The sequence below is a fragment of the Galeopterus variegatus genome, unplaced genomic scaffold (genome assembly GCF_000696425.1).
Source record: "Galeopterus variegatus unplaced genomic scaffold, G_variegatus-3.0.2 Scaffold615, whole genome shotgun sequence".
Classification (NCBI taxonomy): Eukaryota; Metazoa; Chordata; class Mammalia; order Dermoptera; family Cynocephalidae; genus Galeopterus; species Galeopterus variegatus.
This window is the reverse complement of record NW_007726726.1, coordinates 28475-46743: the sequence shown is the minus strand read 5'-3', so window position 1 is coordinate 46743 and position 18269 is coordinate 28475. Positions and strand designations below refer to the sequence as shown.

Sequence of the window (18269 nt, the reverse complement as noted above, 5' to 3'; positions counted from 1 at the left end):
GGCAGGGGTGAAAAGGGAGGGTGAGGCTGGAAGTGTGGGAGGAGCAGTGTGGCGACGAGGAAGTTTGCGGGTTTCCCCATCACGTGGACTGCACCCCAGTCCCATCTAGGGCCCAGGGAATTGAGGGATGTACTCATGGATCCAGGACAAGTAGCTTGTTACGCGGGTGTACACCCCAGGGAAGCCATCGTGACCGCAGAGGTGGCCCCAGCTCACGACCCCCACCTGGACCCAGGTGCAGTTCCACCTGCACACCAGGGGGCCCCCACTGTCGAGCTGCAGAGAGAGAGAGATAGCACTTGGCAAATGCTTCCTGTGAGCCCCACAGCACTGGGGCTGTGGGTCCCCATTTCATGGCTGGGAGGGTCTGAGGTCTCACCTGGCAGGAGTCGTGGCCCTTGTCCCCGGCACACAGCATGCTGTCCTTGATGATCTTGCTGGAGTTGTCTGGTACAAAGGGGCTGTTCTGGTACAGATGGTTACAGACCCTGTTCTCCACAATGGGGACATCCACCTCCTTCAGGTGGAAGGGCGGCGGCAGCGGCGCTGTGGGTAGAAGGAGGGGCTGGTCCTGGTGGCAGGGGGCTCCTGCCTCTTCCCAACAGTGGAGATCCCATTCCACTCCACACTGGGTCTCCCCCAACCTTCGGCAGAGCCCCGAGCTGTGAGTCCTGACCCTGGCATCTAGAAGCAGCTACACTCAACCCCGTGACTCAGTTTCCCCATGTCCATTGTGATTGCGGTCTGACCATCGGACACCCACGCATGTAGATGCTCACCCAGCGCCATGACTCTTGAACCTCCATACAAATTCTACTTGTCCAGAGGAGGAGCCTGGGGCCTCAATGGACCACCCAAACTGGGTGAGTCTGGATTTCCTCCCCGAAAACACAGCGGCATCATCCGCCCTCACTGTGGTAGCCAGAGTCAAGCTGGGGTCTGCAGGGATCTGGATCGGCACCCAGAACTGCCTGCCCGGCACTGCCCAGAGCCAGTCCCACATCCTGACATCTGTTCCAGGAACTTCCTGTCCCAAACCCGGGTGCCATATTCATGTGCTCACAGAGAGATTCCCAAAAGGTTCACAGGGAAAGTCATTTTCTATAAAGGCCTAGCCCCCCATCCTTACCCACCACATCACCCTGATACCCACTTTCATCTGCAATGTCGCCCCAGCCCGTCACCCAGCAGGTCTTCCTCGAGGGGACCTTCAGGGAAGCAGGCGGCAGGGAAACCGGATGGATGTGCTCAGACAGCGTCACGGGGGCCTCCAGTTTCAGCAGGGCGAGGTCTGCTCTGCAATGTCGCCCCAGCCCGTCACCCAGCAGGTCTTCCTCGAGGGGACCTTCAGGGAAGCAGGCGGCAGGGAGACCGGATGGATGTGCTCAGACAGCGTCACGGGGGCCTCCAGTTTCAGCAGGGCGAGGTCTGCGCCTCCCATGACATCCAGGCTGGAGTTGAAGTCAGGGTGGCGGAAGATCTGAGCCACCTTTGACAGTTGGTCATTATCGTAGAGTCTCAGCTGCCCGACTTGGACTCGAAAGTTACAAGCCTCCAGCTCCTCCCTGGGGGAGAGGAGACCAGGAGCCACTCAGAGGAGGCTGGCGGGGGGCCCGGCTCAGTGTGGCTGTGGGGATCAGGCTGGATCCTCAGAGCCCAGGCTTCCCCCACGACTGGGGAGGAGCCCCTGAAAAACCTGCCTCCCACCCCAGGGCTCCACACAGCACCTCCCCCCCCGTCCCCACCCCACTTGCACCCAGACGAGGGGACGGGGCGGGCACTACTCACGGTTCAAGGCAGTGGGCCGCGGTCAGCACCCACTGGGGGTGGATGAGGGAGCCCCCGCAGATGTGCTCCCACAGCCCATAGCACAGGTTGTACAACCTCAGGCTGACCTGCCACGGGTACGGCCTGGCTGAGACGTCACAGCCCCCGACGATACCCACCAACTCACGACCTGGGCTGGGGTCTGGGGCAGCAGGTTGAGCGGTCATCAGGGGACTAGACAACAGTCTCCCCAGAGCTCAGGAGCAAGCATCCACTGGCACCTGGACGGTCCCCATGCCTGGGGTCAGGGACAGGGTCCTGGGACAGCCAGGGCAGTGGATGGGTCAGGACTCACCTGGGGTCACGGGCACGGAGCCCTCCAGACAGGGGAGGGTCAGCATCAGCAGCCACAGCATCTGCAGGAGGCCTGGAGAGACAAGAGCTCAGACCCAAACACGCCTCCAGGAGCAGGAGGCTCTGGCGTTCGGTCCAGAGGGCGGCTGCTCCTTTCCCTGTTGGCGTCGCCGATGCCCCCCGCCATCTGTCTCTGGGCCCCATTTATCCTTCTCACACAGGAAGTGGGTACAGGGCAGAGGAGCCTGCTGCGGGGTAGGTGCTGTGGCCGAGCAGACGTCTCCTCTCGCTGGGGCCAGGGTGACTGGCGGTCATCGGTGGGAAGCCCAGACACTCCCGCGCTCCTCCCCGGGGGAAGGTGGGCAGGTCATGGGAGGCGGAGAAGGAAACAGGGCCCCTGAGCCTGTCCCATTAGTGAAGGACACGGGCAGTGAATGCAGTGTTTAGAGGGTGTGATAGATACAAAGAAGAAAGGACCTGTCACAGAGCAGAAGCCGACTGGGTCGGTGTCTGAGGGAAACTTTCAGAACAGACATGTGCACCGCGGCTGAGGGACCTCCAGGCAGCTGTATCTGTCCTCAGCCTTGGGCTCAGCACCTCGGCCCACAGCCTTTCTCTTCTGGGTCCAGTCGCCCCCAGGGTCTGTCCAGAAACAGGCTTACCCACAGCCCCTGAAGTCTCATGGTCAGTAACTCGGAAGCAAAGCTCCAGGAGGCTCCACACTGGGGCCAAAGGTTGCGGCCATCAGAGGCCAGGGGAACACCAGGGACCCGGCCTTTCCAGAGGAGCCAGAAGGGACAGTGCAGCCTAACACCAGGGTCTACTCAGGGTGGGAGGTCAGGAATGTGTCTGGGCCCTCAGAAGTGCCGGCCGGACAGTGGTGGCTCTACATGGTGCGCTCCTCCATGTAGGTGGGGACACGGAGGGTTCTGTCCCCTGCAGTGAACTCCTCCACGTGGAGGGGAGGAGGAGGAAGAGGGAACCCAAGCTGTCACTGCCACCTCCATTGCAAGGGCCACCTGTCCAGGACCCGGGGCAGGGTCCACATCACACCTGCCCCCCTCTGCAGCAATGACCTGGACGCTGCCTACCCTCCAGCCCAACCGATGAGGGCCCATCCCTCCTCTCGCTGCCAGCACAGCCGGCGGCTTCCCATAGCTGAGCCAGGCCGAGGACGCACCCACGCTGGGGAGGTGGGAACACAACCCTCGGGGCGGGGGGAGAGGCTCTGCCCTGTCACGACCGCAAGGGGGATCCCCAAACATGAGAGGGGCTCGAGTGCTGGGCCCTGAAATAATGACAAACAACCCCCAGGGCCCAGCTCCACGCATTTGTCAGGCCCTTCTGCACCCCCACACGGCTGATTGTGAGCCTTGGAGGCTGGGACACGTCCGTGGACACACTCGTGGACACACGTGTGTTGGGCAGGTCGCAAAGAGACTGTTCTGTCATGGTTCTGAAGCTGCAAAGGAATCAGGGGAAAGGGCTGTGGAATTTTCCCCGTGTGTTTCCCCTTCCCAGTTCCAGGAAGCCGCACAAGCCGTCTGGGATGCTGGCAGCTCTCTGACGCTGCCGGAAGCTGCTTGCAGTTGTCCTAGAAGAGCTGAGGGCTGGAGAAGGTTTTGCCAGGAGTGCGGGGAGTTGCGTGCACTTGAGAGAAGACAGCCAGGCCAGGCGGTGGGGAGACAATAGTCCTTCCAAGCCCCTAGGGAGGGGACGAGGTCTGTGGATTCAGCCAGGAGTGGCCCTTATTAGGGGCTGAATTGTGTCCCCTTCCCAAATTCTTATGGTGAAGTCCTAACCCTCGGGACCTCAGAATTGGAGACAGGGTCTTTAAAGAGGTAAGTAAGTTAAAATGAGATCATTGGGGTGGGCTCTAATCCAATAGGACTGGTGTCCTTATAAGAATGAGAGATCAGGACAGACACGCACAGAGGGACAACCACGTGAGGACATGGGGAGAGGTCGCTGTCTGCAAGCCCAGGAGGGAGGCCTCAGAGGGAACCAGCCTGCCGACTCCTTGGTCCTGGACTTCCAGCCTCCAGGGCCATGTGAACGCATGGCTGTTGTTTAAGCCCCCAGGCCCTGTGCTCGGTTATGGCAGCCCCTGGGAAGGCAGCCCTGGGGAGGGGGCGGGGGCATGTGGCTGAGCATGTCAGGAGGAACTAGGTAGACTAATATCTTAGGGCATTTTTTCCATGTTTTACCCTGCCAAAGACCCCTGTACAGTGCCCAGTTGGGCGTGAAAGCCCCAAACACTGAGGTCTAATTTCCCCCAAGCTGTACTTTGCTTTAATTCACGTAGAGTGTGTGGCATTCCTTGCTCACCCAAGGGAGGGACAGTCAGGGCCTCATGTGCTCCCCAGCTCCAGGGTGCTCAGGATGCTGTGAAACTGTGTGTCCAGGATCCTCAGCCCAGGCCGTGTTCCCTCCTGGAGACCCCCTCTCTGCCGGCATCCGCTACTGCCGGAGCTCCCCTGGGCCCCACACACAGCATTGCAGGAAGGGGTCAGATCGTGATCAAGGGCGGGAGTTGCCCAACAACTGTCTCTGACCCAGGCCCCAGCCCAAGCTCAGGTTGCGTCACAGCAGAGCCGATGAGCCTCCCCCTGCAGTCGGAGCTCTGGACAGAGAGCAGGGCCTGTTCTCCTCTCCATGGAGGCCTCAGCACCCTCCCCTGGTCTGCAGAGCCAGGTTTGGGCGTGAAGTTGGGGGTCACTTAGAGACTGATCAAGGTCTCCCTGGAGCCCCCTCCCACATGCCACAGGTGGCTCCGGCCCCTGCATCTGTCCACTAAGGCCATCCACTGAAGCACGGGCTTCCCGTCGAGGGAAACCCCCAGATGCTACAGGCCGAGGGCATGTCAGTGCCCTGCCACATGTGTCACCATGACAACAGGCCATAGCATGTGGGCTCCAATGAGGAAACACCTTCATGGCTGAATCGACAGCCCCCCAGGAACAACACATCACCCCCATGGACCCAGATCCATCAACCCCTGCCCACCCAGCCAACTGCTCTTCTTTTTGGGTCTCAGACACTAAAAGGCTGACCACGGCTCTCCAGGGGATGGACGCTGACCCCCATTGTCCACCCACTTGCAGGGATACAAGGCCACTTCCTTGCTACAGGGGACTCACAATGGCAAAGGGACTCAGCTGTCATTCCACTATGCATAATATCACATTTTTCATCAAAGCTAACATTTTGCACGGATCCATATTGAGGCTCATGTCGCTGGTTTGTGCATTTTACCTATTGCCGAGTGGACCGTGGTAGGGATACACCACGACTTCCAGATTCTTGCCACCACAAACATCACAGCATTTTCATCTAAACCAAGCATCATCCGGTCCGTGCTCCTGTCGTACACACAGGAGGGTGGACACGGATTGGCTCCAGAGCGGGCACAAGTTACCACCGGCTGGCACTGTGGAGATGGTAGGGATACACCATGACTTCCAGATTCTTGCCACCACAAACATCACAGCATTTTCATCTAAACCAAGCATCATCCGGTCGTGCTCCTGTAGTACACACGGGAGGGTGGACACGGATTGGCTCCAGAGCGGGCACAAGTTACCACCGGCTGGCACTGTGGAGTGGCCGGCCCCGTCTCCCTCCTGCCTCAGCGCTGAGAACGTCACCCTCTGGGTCCTCCCAACACTAGGTAGCATCGAGCTTTTCAGTGTTTGCCAGTCTAAGGAGCACACACGGCCCCTCGCGGATGTTTTCAGCAGCACTTCCCGGTGAGCGAGGAAGGCAGCCAGTTCCCATGCTTATTGGTGGCACCTTCTGTGAACAGATACTTCTGTTTTCCCCAAAGCTCCCTCAATATTTCTGACACATCCCTCTGGTTCAGAACCACTGACCACAGGACAAAGCTCAAGACCTTTCACGTGGACTTCACAGCCCCTCTGATCCGAATGCCACTGCCCCTCCAAGCTCTCCTGTTCCACCCCCCACTCAGTGTTTGCTCCACCAGAAATGACCTCAGCTCCTTGTTCTCCAGCATAAGTCCCATTCAGACTACAGGAACCAATGCTAAACTCCGCTCCTCATCAAACGCACCCCAAGACCAGACAAATGTGATCCCTTCTGTTCTACCATCGTGGAATCCTTGCAATGTCAGGATGTTGTTGCTCGGAAACCACACGCCACGATGGGAGAAAGAGCATTTGGTGCCTGATCAGATGCCAGCACAGCCCACCCCCCACCCAGTCCCTCAGCCTGAGTCTGTTGGTGCAGGGGGGCTCCACTCCCAGGCCCAGCCCCTGCATCCCTTTACCACTTCTGATCTCGCACACAGTGGGATGGAATTTCCTGGGAGTTTCAATGATCGACAGGAGCTGGTACAGAAATGTCCTGGCTCCGTAGCTCCTCATGAGGGAGATCGCCAGAGCACGTTCCTCTGGCTCGACTTCCTGGGCAGAATGAAGCTCCAGCTACCCACGATGGGACACGGTGGAAACAGCTTCCCAGGGCACATCACTGGCTACCAACCCTTCCCTGCCACGAACTCCCTCCTTCGGCACATACACCTCCCAAAACACAACTCACACCTGAGTCCTTGCTGCAGGGTCTGCTCCTGGCAAGGTCTAAGATAAGACAGCGCGCAGCATTCAGAAGAGAGGTGGGGCCGCAACTGGTGTGAGTGGGCTGAGGGTTGGATCCTGTCTTTATTTAATATTTTAAGAAATCACAGATCACTTGAACAAACACAGGTCAGGTTGTATCAGATTTGTCAAATGCAACAGTACATACAAGTTAACAATGAAGTAATATTTTAAAGCAGGGAAGAAAATTACCTAGAACCTGCAACACTTTCCATGAGCAAACTCCCGCTCAAGGGTGAGAGTAATATAAACATATTCTCAGACACAGCGGGTCTCAAACTTCTGACATCCTTTGATACAGTTTAGATAAAGTCTCTCTCTCTTTTTTTTTTTTTTTTTTTTTAAGATGGTGGAAGCAGAGAGCAGAGAGCTAGATAAAGTCTTAAGTACAAAGAAAGAAATTTACAGAAAATGTTGCAAGAGATATGCTCAGCAAAGGATATCAAACATCATGGTAAAAATTGCTGCTATCTTTTAAAAATAGATAACACCAAAAAAAAAAAAAGAGAGAGAAAATATATCCACAATAACCCAGAATTAACAGTCTAGATGATATCAGTGTGATGGTTTTGGAGGAAGAGAAGAGACCAGGAGATGTGAGAGGCTGATAAACTTCTTATCTTATGGAGGTTACACGTAGATATCTATTCTAGAAGAAAGGTAAGAAAGGGAGAAAAAGAAACATAGAAATAGTTGAACTGCATAAAAATAGTAAATTAAGATGGTAGGAACCAGTCCATCTGATAAATACAAAGGAGTCAATTCAGCATTCCCTCAATATTTTAATACAAATATCAAAGGTGCATATAAAAAACAAATCCAGATACATGCTGTTTACATGAGGGGGAAAAGTTTGAAAGTAAAAGGATGGGAAAGATGTTACAGGTAAATATTAGGCAAAAGAATGCACGATTCGTTTTTTAAAATTGTTCTGTTAATTGGATTTCATCAAAATTAAAGATTTACCCTTATCAGTGGACTAATGTGTACAAAACTGTGCTATCATTGTGCAGTAGATGCATAGACTGAAATAACACACTGTACCCAAAATATATACAAGTGAATGTTAAAGCTTCAGACATCCACATGGGCGTGGACAGTGGGCACATCAGAGCAGCTGGGGTGGACTGCAGACTTGACGCACCTTCTGAAAGGTTCTGCTCTGCCTAGGACTCGTTCAAAGTGTGCTGGGTGAGCGGGAGAACCCCTAGAAACACTGGGTTAAATTTTCCACCAGTTTGTAGTCCGATTTTACATGACACGAAGAACAGAGTGGTGAGACATGTCCTGCTCATCCAACACAAGACACTAGACTCTGTGCTGTGTCCCCTGGTGGAGACCCACCCTCAGCGGCCATCAGCCTCACCCAGTGCTCTCCTCAGCCCTGCCCAAACACAGTGCTGCAAACACAGATCAATTAGACAAGAGGTCACCATGGGCGCTACCCAACCTGAGCCCCAGCCCCAGGCCCCCTGTTCTAGCCCACATTGCCCATCACTGAGCCAAGGAGCCCCAATACTGTGAGGCCAATGCAGCCCAAGATACAGGGAGAGGACCCCAGTGCTCGACTCGACTCGGGATGTAGAGTGAGAGCCTGGTATTTCTCCTCAGTCAGGTCTTCAGCGCCCTCCCCTGGCCTTCAGGGCCAGTTAAGATGGAGAGATTGGGGTCAATGAGAGACCAGCCCCAGAAAAGCAGAGATGGGGCATACACACCGCGAGTGTCTCCCCCAGCCCTCTCTCCATCCCCCAACACAACCAGCAGACTCCAGCTGTTTCCCACCCCCAGGGTAACATCCCCCAGGTGGAGCCCATAAGTGACCAGTGAGACGTGCCCTCCGTCCAGTGGCCAGACCCAGATGGATTTATTTCCTACCTGAATCCTCCCTTCCTCTGGACACCCTGCTCAGCGCTGCTCAGAACATCGGTCTGGGTGTTTCTGTTAAAGTCCAGGGACACGTTTGCTGTTCGGATTCGTGAATGAGAAGAAGACACAGCCAAGGGGCTGGAGTGGAGGCCTGGGGAGACTGTGAGCACCTGGGTGTGCCCACAGCCTGGCTGCATGGTTTGGGGCAAATCTCCACCTCCTCTGACCCTCAGGTACACAAGAAGGGTCAAGAAGGTGGGGCCGAAGGGGTTGGGGACGGAGGTGCCGCTGGACCCAGTCAGGGTAGCCAGCAGCCTCCCCATATCAACTCACAAAAGCCAATTGTTAATCTTCAGGAATTTTCAATTTAGTCATTAAACACAGCCTTTAATAAAAATTAAACTGTATCGACGTATCATTGAAAACATTAGATTGAAAAAACAGAGATGAAAATATAATCTCTGAAATCTTAAAGTCACAAGATGGACGTAACAGCAGAATGGATTTGGCAAAGGGGAGACCAGCAAAAAGGAAGAGAAATCAATTGGAAGTTTCCAATCTTAGGAAAAAGAGAAGAAAGGCTTTTTTTTTTTTTTAAATGAGTGGGTCCTCTGGTCCCTTTTCCTGTTTATTTTTTTTTTCCTTTGCTGAGATTTCTTCACACTAATTGTGAGTGTATTTTTCTTGACATCCTTGGGCACAGGTATAAAAGCTGCCTTAGAGGCTTGCTTGGTAATTCTAATTTCTGCAATATTGTGTCCACCTCTGCCCATCCCTCGCACTATGGGCGACTGTGAACACTACGCATTCCCAGACGCAGGCGTCTGTCGCCACCCTACGTGGATTCACAGCTGAAGCAGGACCCTCATCCCCAGTAGGAGGGGGGATGTTCCGAGGCTGATTCAGTCTAGGATAAGGGCTAAAACCTCCCAGCGCCCAACCTCAGGAGGGACAGCAGGCTGCCGTGTTCATTTCCTCTCAAGTTGGTTCCTCAAACGGCAACCCCAAGGACCCCGGGGCCAAGTTTGGCCTCCGCCCAAATCTCAGGCTTCTAAGCAGGAGGGACCAGACACAGCCTTCGGCCAAGTGCCTGTAGGAGCCCAGTGGGACTTGTCACAGGTGCAGCTGGATGCAAGCCCAGATGCGCAGACAGGATCCTCAGCTCCTAATGGAGACGTCTTTGGTGAGGAGACCTGCAGCCTGGGGCAGATGCGTGTCTGGATTTTTCCAGTGTGAGGCCGGCATGGTCTGAATGTGTGGCCTGGGCACATGCCTGCCCTCTCTGAAAGGCCGAGGGCAGCCAGGGACATATATGACAAATGCACACATGTGCATATGCACGCAGAATAACAGGGACATGCAAAAACGCACAGGCACTGCACAGTTTTCACAGAATCTTAGAAGGTCCCTGGAACGTCAGAACTGAGGTTGAGCGGCTCAGCTCAGGATGGAGACCACACGGTGTCCAGTTGGGCACCTGTCCAGGGCTGGGAGGGATGGGAGCTTGGCGTCCCCACCTCTTCCTCCTGCCCTATGTCAGTGCTCGCCAGACCCCTGTGGGCACCAGGAGGGACCGTGGGTCACCAGGGCTCCTTCATCAGGCCCTCCCATGGGCAGGTGGGCAGCAGGTGGATACCGTGGCATAAAACACAGACCGGCTCCTGGAACAGGTACCCAGTGCTCTGTCCCTCTCACTCAGCTCTAGGACAGCCGAGGGTGTCCCTGCTGTGCCTTCTCAGCTTGGGGACTGGACCCCCAAGAGTGCTGTGTGGAGTGGTTTCCGGCTCCCGCCCTCGGGGGCCCAGAATCACGGTGCCTTTTCCCTCCAGGGAACCACAGTTTTCTGGGGCATCACGCTGTTAAGCCCCTCCCACCCCTGAGGGCGGTGGTCTCCACCCATCGTCCCAGCTGTGTCTGAGGCTGGCCCCTCAGCGATGACAGGGTCCTTTACAATCTAATGGGGTCTTGCCCTGTAATTCCAAGGTGCCCACAGGGACCCTTGAAGATTGGTGAGGGTCTCATTCTGTGGCTCTGTTTGGGGATTGCCCAAGAGGCGTGAGCCATGGGAGCCTGTCGTGGTGGTGTGCGCACACGCTTTAGCAGGGGGACAGCTCCGCAGTGCACGACTCCCACTCCGGTTACAGCCCTGGCCCCAAGAATACCCCCTCACAGTGCCCCCCTCCATCCTCATGCTCAGTGACCCTGGGCAGGACCCGGGGAGCCTTCCTCCCACTAGACAGGCTCCCCCCAGCCCCGGACAAAGGGTGGGAATGGGAGGAGAGTGGAGTCAGCCCCTAATTTCTCCAGAGTGGACCTCACTGTCCCCTGGAACCTGAACTCTCCAGGACTCCAGAGCCCACAGACGCCGCTTGGCGGGTGGGGGCAGGAGGGTAAGGCAGGATCCTCAGGTCCCAGGGTGGACCAGCCTTCCCCAGACTGAGCCTTCAGCCTCAGGGAGAGAAATCGGAGTGTGTGAAAGGGCTTGACTGGGCCAGCCCGCCCTGAGAAGGTTCGACCTTCCATCACCCTATCTCACAGCTCTGCCCAAACTGGCAGGGCTGACACACCTGGAAGTACATCAAGTGTCCCTTCCCCAAGCTCCCTAGAGCCCCACGACACGGGGTCCTGGCTTGGGGCTGTAGGTCCTGAATCATGGTCAGCTGGGGGCTCTATCAGAGCAAACTCACTGCCATCTCCAGACACACATGGGAACAGACACCACACCCAGCAGACAACTGGCAGGAGGTGACGTGAGTCTGGTGACGTTTATGAAATACTTGACCCCAGAACGAAATAACGCGCCCGCACCCGCCCACCAAGCAGCTCATGAGCCCAACACGCGGCGCTGTCAGTGCACGTCCTCCCTGTGGTTTAGAGTAAACCATCACTCAGTCAAACACCCCAAGCCATTCTGCTCACTCCATCCATGAACGAGCCAGCTGGAGGACACTGAGGGGTGGCAGAGGTCCCAGGAGAACTTGCGAAGGTGCCCAAGGAAAGATCCGCGTAGGCCGCCGGCCCCAGAGTCCTCGAGGGCATCGACCAGTAGGCCCCCCCAGCTGCCTCCACCTCCACGCTGTCCTCACACTCAGCCCAGAGCAACCAGGAGCAGCAGGGAGAGGAGAGGACAAAGGACAGGAAAGACTGACCACGTCCCTGTTGACTGCTGGGGCTGTCTGAGCCCAGGCGCCCAGGCAGGGGAGAGGCTGAACACAGAATGAGCAATGGGAGTTGGATGTCGGTCAGACTGGACAGTGTAAATACAGAATCGGGATTCTGACACCAGAAAAGGAAGTCTCCAGAGTCAGCAGGAAAACCTCCCCACTCCCAGACATGGGGACCCAGCCCTCCGCTCTGGACTCAGCCTGAGACGCCTGAACCCAGGGACCCTCCAGGAGGCCCCACAGCTCCCTCAGTCAACGCCTCAGTGAGTCTGCACCGCGATCCTCAGTCCCGGGCTGAAGCTGAATTTTCCACAGTTCAGTGGGAAACAGAGAGTGAGCGGGTGGCCATGGGCCCTGGGCCACCAACTGCACTCCCACCCGCTGTGGTTTGAACGTCCCCTCCAAACCTCATGTTGAGACTTGAGCCCCATCGGAACAGTGTTTAGAGGGTGGGAGACCCGACCATGATATTAGAAGGTGGGCCTTTAGGAGGTGATTGGATCATGAGGACTGTGCCCTCGCGGATGGGTTAATCCACCCGTGCATGAGTGGGTTATCGCGGGAGTAGACCGTTGGCTTTATAAGGAGAGCGAGTGAGCAAGTCAGCACACTGAGACCTCCCACCACGGGACACGCTGCGCTGCCTCAGGGCTCTGCAGAGAGTCCCACCTGCATGGAGCCCTTACCAGGCGGGTCCCTGCATCTTGAACTTCCCAGCCTCCAACAATTTTACAACTAAATTTTGTTTCTTTATAACTTATCCAGTTTCCAGTATTCTGTTAAAAGCAACAGAAAACAGCAATACGTGACCCCACTTTCAAGAGACACCAGCCCTCAAAGCCTCTTCCTCCCAGAGGTCAGAGAAGACCAGCAGACTCAGGGCCAGGAGGGCACGAGGGTCTCAGCAGTGTGGAGGGTGACGAGGTTTGGGAGGACGAGGTTGGAACTGGGGAAGCAGCAGGGGCTGTCAACAGGAAAGACTGGGGACCTCCCCCATCACGCAGACCCCAGCGCAGCCCCATCTAGGGTCTGGGGGATCGAGGGATGTGCAGGTAGATCCAGGACATGTAGTTGTGATGACCATAGACATCGTCCCAGCTCACCACTCACACCTGGACTCAGACACAATTCCAGGTGTAGAGCAGGGGGCCCCAGAGTGGTCCTCTGGGAAGATGCAGAACTCAGCAGTCATCTCCATGCGCCCCACTGCAATGGAGCTACCGATTCCCAATTTCTTGGAGTAGGTGGGGCAGAGGAGACAGGGTGGGTCTGGGGTCTCACCTGGCAGGAGTCCCAGCCCTCACTCCCAGCATATAGCGTGTGACCCTTGATGATCCAGTTAGTGTAAGCAGATGTTTGAATACCGCTGGTCACAATCCTCATTCCCCCCCCGTGGGGACCTCCCCTTCCTGTAGGGGGCAGGGCGGGGCAGCGGTGCTGTGGGGAGGGGCTAAGTGAGAGCCAGGGGCTGACCCCTGCACAGATCCCATTCCACTCCACACTGGGTCTCCCCAGACCTTCAGCAGAGAACACGGGGTGCCCCCAACTTCGGGCCCTGACCCTGGGGTCTAGAACCAGCTACATTAGACCCTGTGACTCAGTTTCCCCACATTCACTGTGATTGGAGTCTGACCATATAACATCTAACAGTCCAGACGCCTGTCAAGGGACTCCACCGGCCTGAGGACAGGACAACCGAGAAGGAGAATTTTCTTCCAGGAACCTTTTTCCTGGGAAAGGTGTGGATGAAGGTTCCTCCTGAGGAAATGCATGGCGCCAGGGAGAGCGCACCTGTGAGCCCAGTGGACTCGGCACCTGCACACGCTGAGGTCACTGCAGGCCCCAGCCTCTCGCTCCCAGCTTCACTCACCTGTAGGTGGACCGAGGTCCACCCCCCCGGGTTATGGCGACAGCCCAGAGGGAATGTGAGAATTGCCCGTCGGGCTGGCAGAGGGTAGATGCCCCGCGTCCTGGGTGTCCAGGAACCTGCCTGCTGTGGTCTGAATGTTTGTTTCCCCCAGATTCATGTGTTGAAATCCTCCCCACCAAGGTGGGTCCTCTGGGAGGTGATCAGGTTGAGCCCTCGTAAGTTGGATTAACGCTCTTGTAAGATGGGCCCAAGGGAGCTCGTCACCCCTGACACCCGGTGAGGACACAAGGAGAAGGCGCCGTCTGTGGACCAGGATGTGGCCTCACCAGACACCGAACCTGTGCCTTTCCAGCCCCCAGAACTGCGAGAAATACATGTCTGTTGCTTATGAGATACCCAGTTTGTGGCATTTTGTTGTAGCAGGTTGAACCAACTAAGACTCTGTCATCTGAGCTTGTGCCCGGTGCACAGTTAGGCTCCGCACACATGGACTCTCCCTGGAAAAGCTGACCACGGAATTACGAAAAGATCCAGCTATTCCACCCCTAGGTGGATACCCGAGAGGACTGAAACAGGGACTCAGACAGATACTTGTGCACCGTGTCCGTGGCGGCATTACTCACAGTAGCCAGGAGGTGGGCACGACCCAGTGTCCAACAACAGATGACAGAGTGCACTGACGTGGGCCACCCGTGCAGGGGAACGTTACTCGGCCATGACAAGGAGTGGAGCCAGACACACGCCACGACATGGGCGAGCCCCGGACACGTGCTGGGTGACAGAGCCAGACACAAACCGTCACAGATCATTCGATTCCACGTGTCTGACGTGTCTGGGACAGACAGAGACAGGAAGCAGATCAGCGGTTGCGGGGGCTGGGGAGGGAGCCGTTATTTAGTGGTCCAGGGTTTCTGTTTGGGAGGGTGAAGAAGTTCTGAAGGTGCGCGGTGGTGAGGGTCGCAGGGCAGTGTGGGCGTGCTCGGTGCCGCTGGACTTGAAGGTAGACGGTGTGTTAAGTGCGTCCTACCACGATGAGAAGCCGAGGAATTCGGGCTCCCTCCGCCGCCGTCCGCACCTCTCCGGCCCCGGGGATCATCCCGCAGGCGAAACACAAGCTGCGTTTCAGATGACTGCGCCAGTGCCGCCCTCTGGCATTTCAGGGCCCGCCCTCCCTCCTACCTGGCCCTGAGCCTGAGCCCGAGCCCCTTCCTCCCCCACCTGCCATGTGACTCCGGCACCTCACCGTCACTCGTGCGGCCACAGCTTGTCGGTGCCTCTAAGGGCCCCTGGCGTCTGAGCTAAACTGTACCTCGGGAGCCTCCATCGATAAACTGGCCCCGGCTTCCTCGCGGGGCCCAGCGCATCCCGGGCTGTGTCACGCTGGACCCGGCCCTGACCGTAGGTGCGGTGGCCACACGCTGAGAGGGAGCTCGTGGGCGGGGTATTGATTGGAGAGCGATAGCCACGGAAGGGAGGGTGAGGAGGCAGGATTGTCCAGGGAAGCGGGGCTGTGAGCCTGGCCCAGCACAGCCTCAGACGAGCCCCCGGGGAGCCCCTGGCCTATCTGAGTCACCAGAGATTTTACGCCCCATCCGGGGATCTTCAGTTTCAGCGGGGTCCCAAGCCCGTCCCTGGAAGGACCTGGGTCTTGGAGCTCCTGCCCGCCACTGTCACCACAACCACTACCCTACTGCTCCCGGGATCCTGGTGTCGGCCTCCTCTGCCATCACCTGCCAGGATTCCCCTCCCCCGCCCCCCACCGCCTGCTCTGTGCTCACCGCTCCCAACTCCCAGCCTGGGTGGTGCTTCCCGGTGGCATGCTGAGTCCAGGTCACATGTCACAGGGTGCTTGGGAAAGCGATTCTTTGGCCTTTTCTGGTTCCTGAGCGGTAGGAGTTACTCTCTTAGGAATCCCGTAACAGGTCGCCTTCCACGCACACGACAAAGCTGACACATCAGTCATGACAAATAACCTCTCCGGGCTACCCCAGAACCTTCGCAGACCCCCTCCCACCCCAACAGGCCTCCAGAGGGAAAGTCCAGGGCTGGGCACCCAGGCATAGAGAGCACATGTGATGTTCAGGCCCCCACAGCCCCGGCAAAGTCCGGCTACACCCTGGATGGAGGCATCACCCAGAAACACACTGAAGCCACCATCCATGTTACTGGGGCTCAGGGAGATCCCTGCACATCTCCTTCCTCGGGGACACTCACAGGGCCACAGCGAGGGCTGCTTGAACACAACATCTTTTTCCCTCTTTTGCAAAACCCTGAAATAAATGAGATTTCACTAAACGTCTCCAAGGAGGTGAAAAGTGGAGCGTGTGACTATTTGAGAGAAGATGACAGGGATGGGGGGACTAGAGATCCCAGCAGTAGGAGGGGGACACCGGGTCCACCAGGGAGTGTGGCATCTGCGGCTGCTTCACAGCAGGACGTGGGAGACAGGAGGGGCCCCACTGAGGCTGGACGCTCAGGCCCTGGCCAGACCTGGACTCAGAGGGGTTTGGGGAGTGGGCTTCTCTCAAAAGATATGGGGGCCTGTCAATTGCTTTCTGTGCCTAAGAGTGCCAGGGCCTTCACACTGCCCTGGTGTGAGTGCTGTACTGGGGTGAATAGGGTCCCCCCAAAATTCACGACCTCTGGAGCCTCGGAATGTGACCTTATTTGGAAACAGGGTCACTGCAGATGTAATTAGTTGAAGTCACACTGGAGTATGACAGGTATCCTTATGAGAGGAAGAGACTGGAGGTAGAGACAGGGACAGCTGTGTGACAAGGCAGGCAGAGGGCGGAGTGAGGCATCTGTGAGCTGAGAACTCTAGAAGAGGCAGGAAGGACCCTCCCCTACAGGTTCCAGAAAGGGTACTGCCCTGCTGACACCTTGATTTTGGACTTGTGGCCTCCAGAACTATGAAAGAATGGGTTCCTGTTGCTTGAAGCCCCCTGGCTTGAGGTACCTGGTTCTGGCAACCCCGGGACACTAAGGCAGGTGGGGAGACCCCAATAGTGATCGGGGTGTATTTTTCCACTTCGAGGGAAGGGACATGGACTTAGATAGAATCTCCTTTCTAAAACATAAAGGACTGTGGTGTTTCTTGCTAAGCCCGGAGAAAGGGAAGATGTCCAGATGCACCTCTGCCCAGCCCCAGGGCTCAGTGTCTCAAAAGGAGGTCAGAAGGGACAAGAGGCAACCACACCCAACCCTAGACCTCTACTCCAAGCCAGGCACCCTGCCCTGCCCAGCCCTGACCTCCCAGCTGAGCCAAAGTAGCCAGAGCTGGGCCACAGTTGGATGGGGGAGGAACCCTGGGGAAGCTGCTCTGCAAACAATTCCTTGGGAGCACAAGGTGAGTTTGGGAAAGGAGTTGAGTTTGGAGCTGGGCGGGGTGGCGGGATGCGGGGTGTGTGTGTGGGAGACTGAGAAACTTGACAACAAGGACATGGATTCGATCCATCAATCCAACCCCCCCAACCCCAGGATGGTGGACCTCTCTGTGGCACAGCAGGTGACCTGGCCCCTCTCCCCATCCCCAGGGCCCCTGACCCCAAGGCTGTGCAGGCTGGTCCCTCAGATGGCATCAGGCCGAGGGTGGGCAAGTGGCCAGTGGGACTATCCTGTGTTCTACACTACCTCCAGACTCAAGGGAAACCGAAGGACGCTTGATTTCACCAACAGACCCACGCTTGTCAGAGCCCCTGCTAGCGGGAAAGAGAGTGCACGGGGTGGGTTGGGTCTGGAGGTGAAGCCTGCACAGCACTAGGGGTGTGGGTTGGGGTGAGGAGGGGGCGGGGCACCCGCAGCCACCGAGATGTGAGTGCTCAGGGGGCCCCGTCTCCAACAGGGCTTGACGCAATTCATGATTCACCAGCATCTGAACACCTAAAGAAAGCTAAGGGTTCTTGAAGCCAACAAGTGCAAACGGGGATGCACACGTGCACGCACATGCGCACACGCACACACGCACACACACACATATACATGCATGCACACACATATATGCAAATGCATGCACACACATGCATACACGCACACACGCACGCACGCACACAAGCGCACTTGACTTCTGTGTTCCAGGAACCCCTCGAGCCCAATCCTGGAACATAGGCTGGGCAGTCGGAATCCTCGCTATAATCGTGCTCAGCTCTGGGGGGCACAGGAGCCTGCCACCACCCCTCACGAAGGACAGCAGGGGAGACACAGGACACCGTTCTGGCCTGGGTCTGCGTGCCCGGGAGTGCCAGCTCTGGTAGCCTGTGGTGGCCACCCTCATGCCCATCTCCTTGGGGAGGAGAAACAGAGCAAGGCTAGGCCTGTGAACCAAACTGACTCCATTTTCCCTGCAGAGGACAACGTGTTACTTTTCCACTCCTCAGTCACGAGACCCCCAGGGCAAATGATTACCCCATGGCCCACCCTAATAAAATAGACTGATTCACTGAGTTGTAAAACCCCTCCCCAAAGCTTGTTTACTATAATTGTAAAAATTAAGTTACCTTAAGACTCCTTTAGGATTTCCCACCTGCTCACAAATCTTCAAGATGACTGCTACGATGACCACCGTGGAGTGACAATGACGAACACCACCACCATCGTACACCTGTTATAGCGTGTTAGAGCGTGTTACAACTG

General features: G+C 56.7%; 1 protein-coding gene across 1 annotated transcript; it reads right to left on the bottom strand.

Moving 5' to 3' along the window:
- Positions 1-105: 105 nt before the first annotated feature.
- On the bottom strand, positions 106-2183 carry LOC103588766 (mastin-like). The gene is made up of 6 exons (XM_008570570.1): positions 2123-2183; positions 1789-1969; positions 1346-1565; positions 1154-1208; positions 380-546; positions 106-276 (listed from the first exon to the last, which is right to left on the bottom strand). The coding sequence occupies exons 1-6, from the start codon at positions 2181-2183 to the stop codon at positions 106-108; spliced, it is 855 nt and encodes a 284-aa protein (XP_008568792.1).
- Between the last annotated feature and the right edge of the window lie 16086 nt (positions 2184-18269).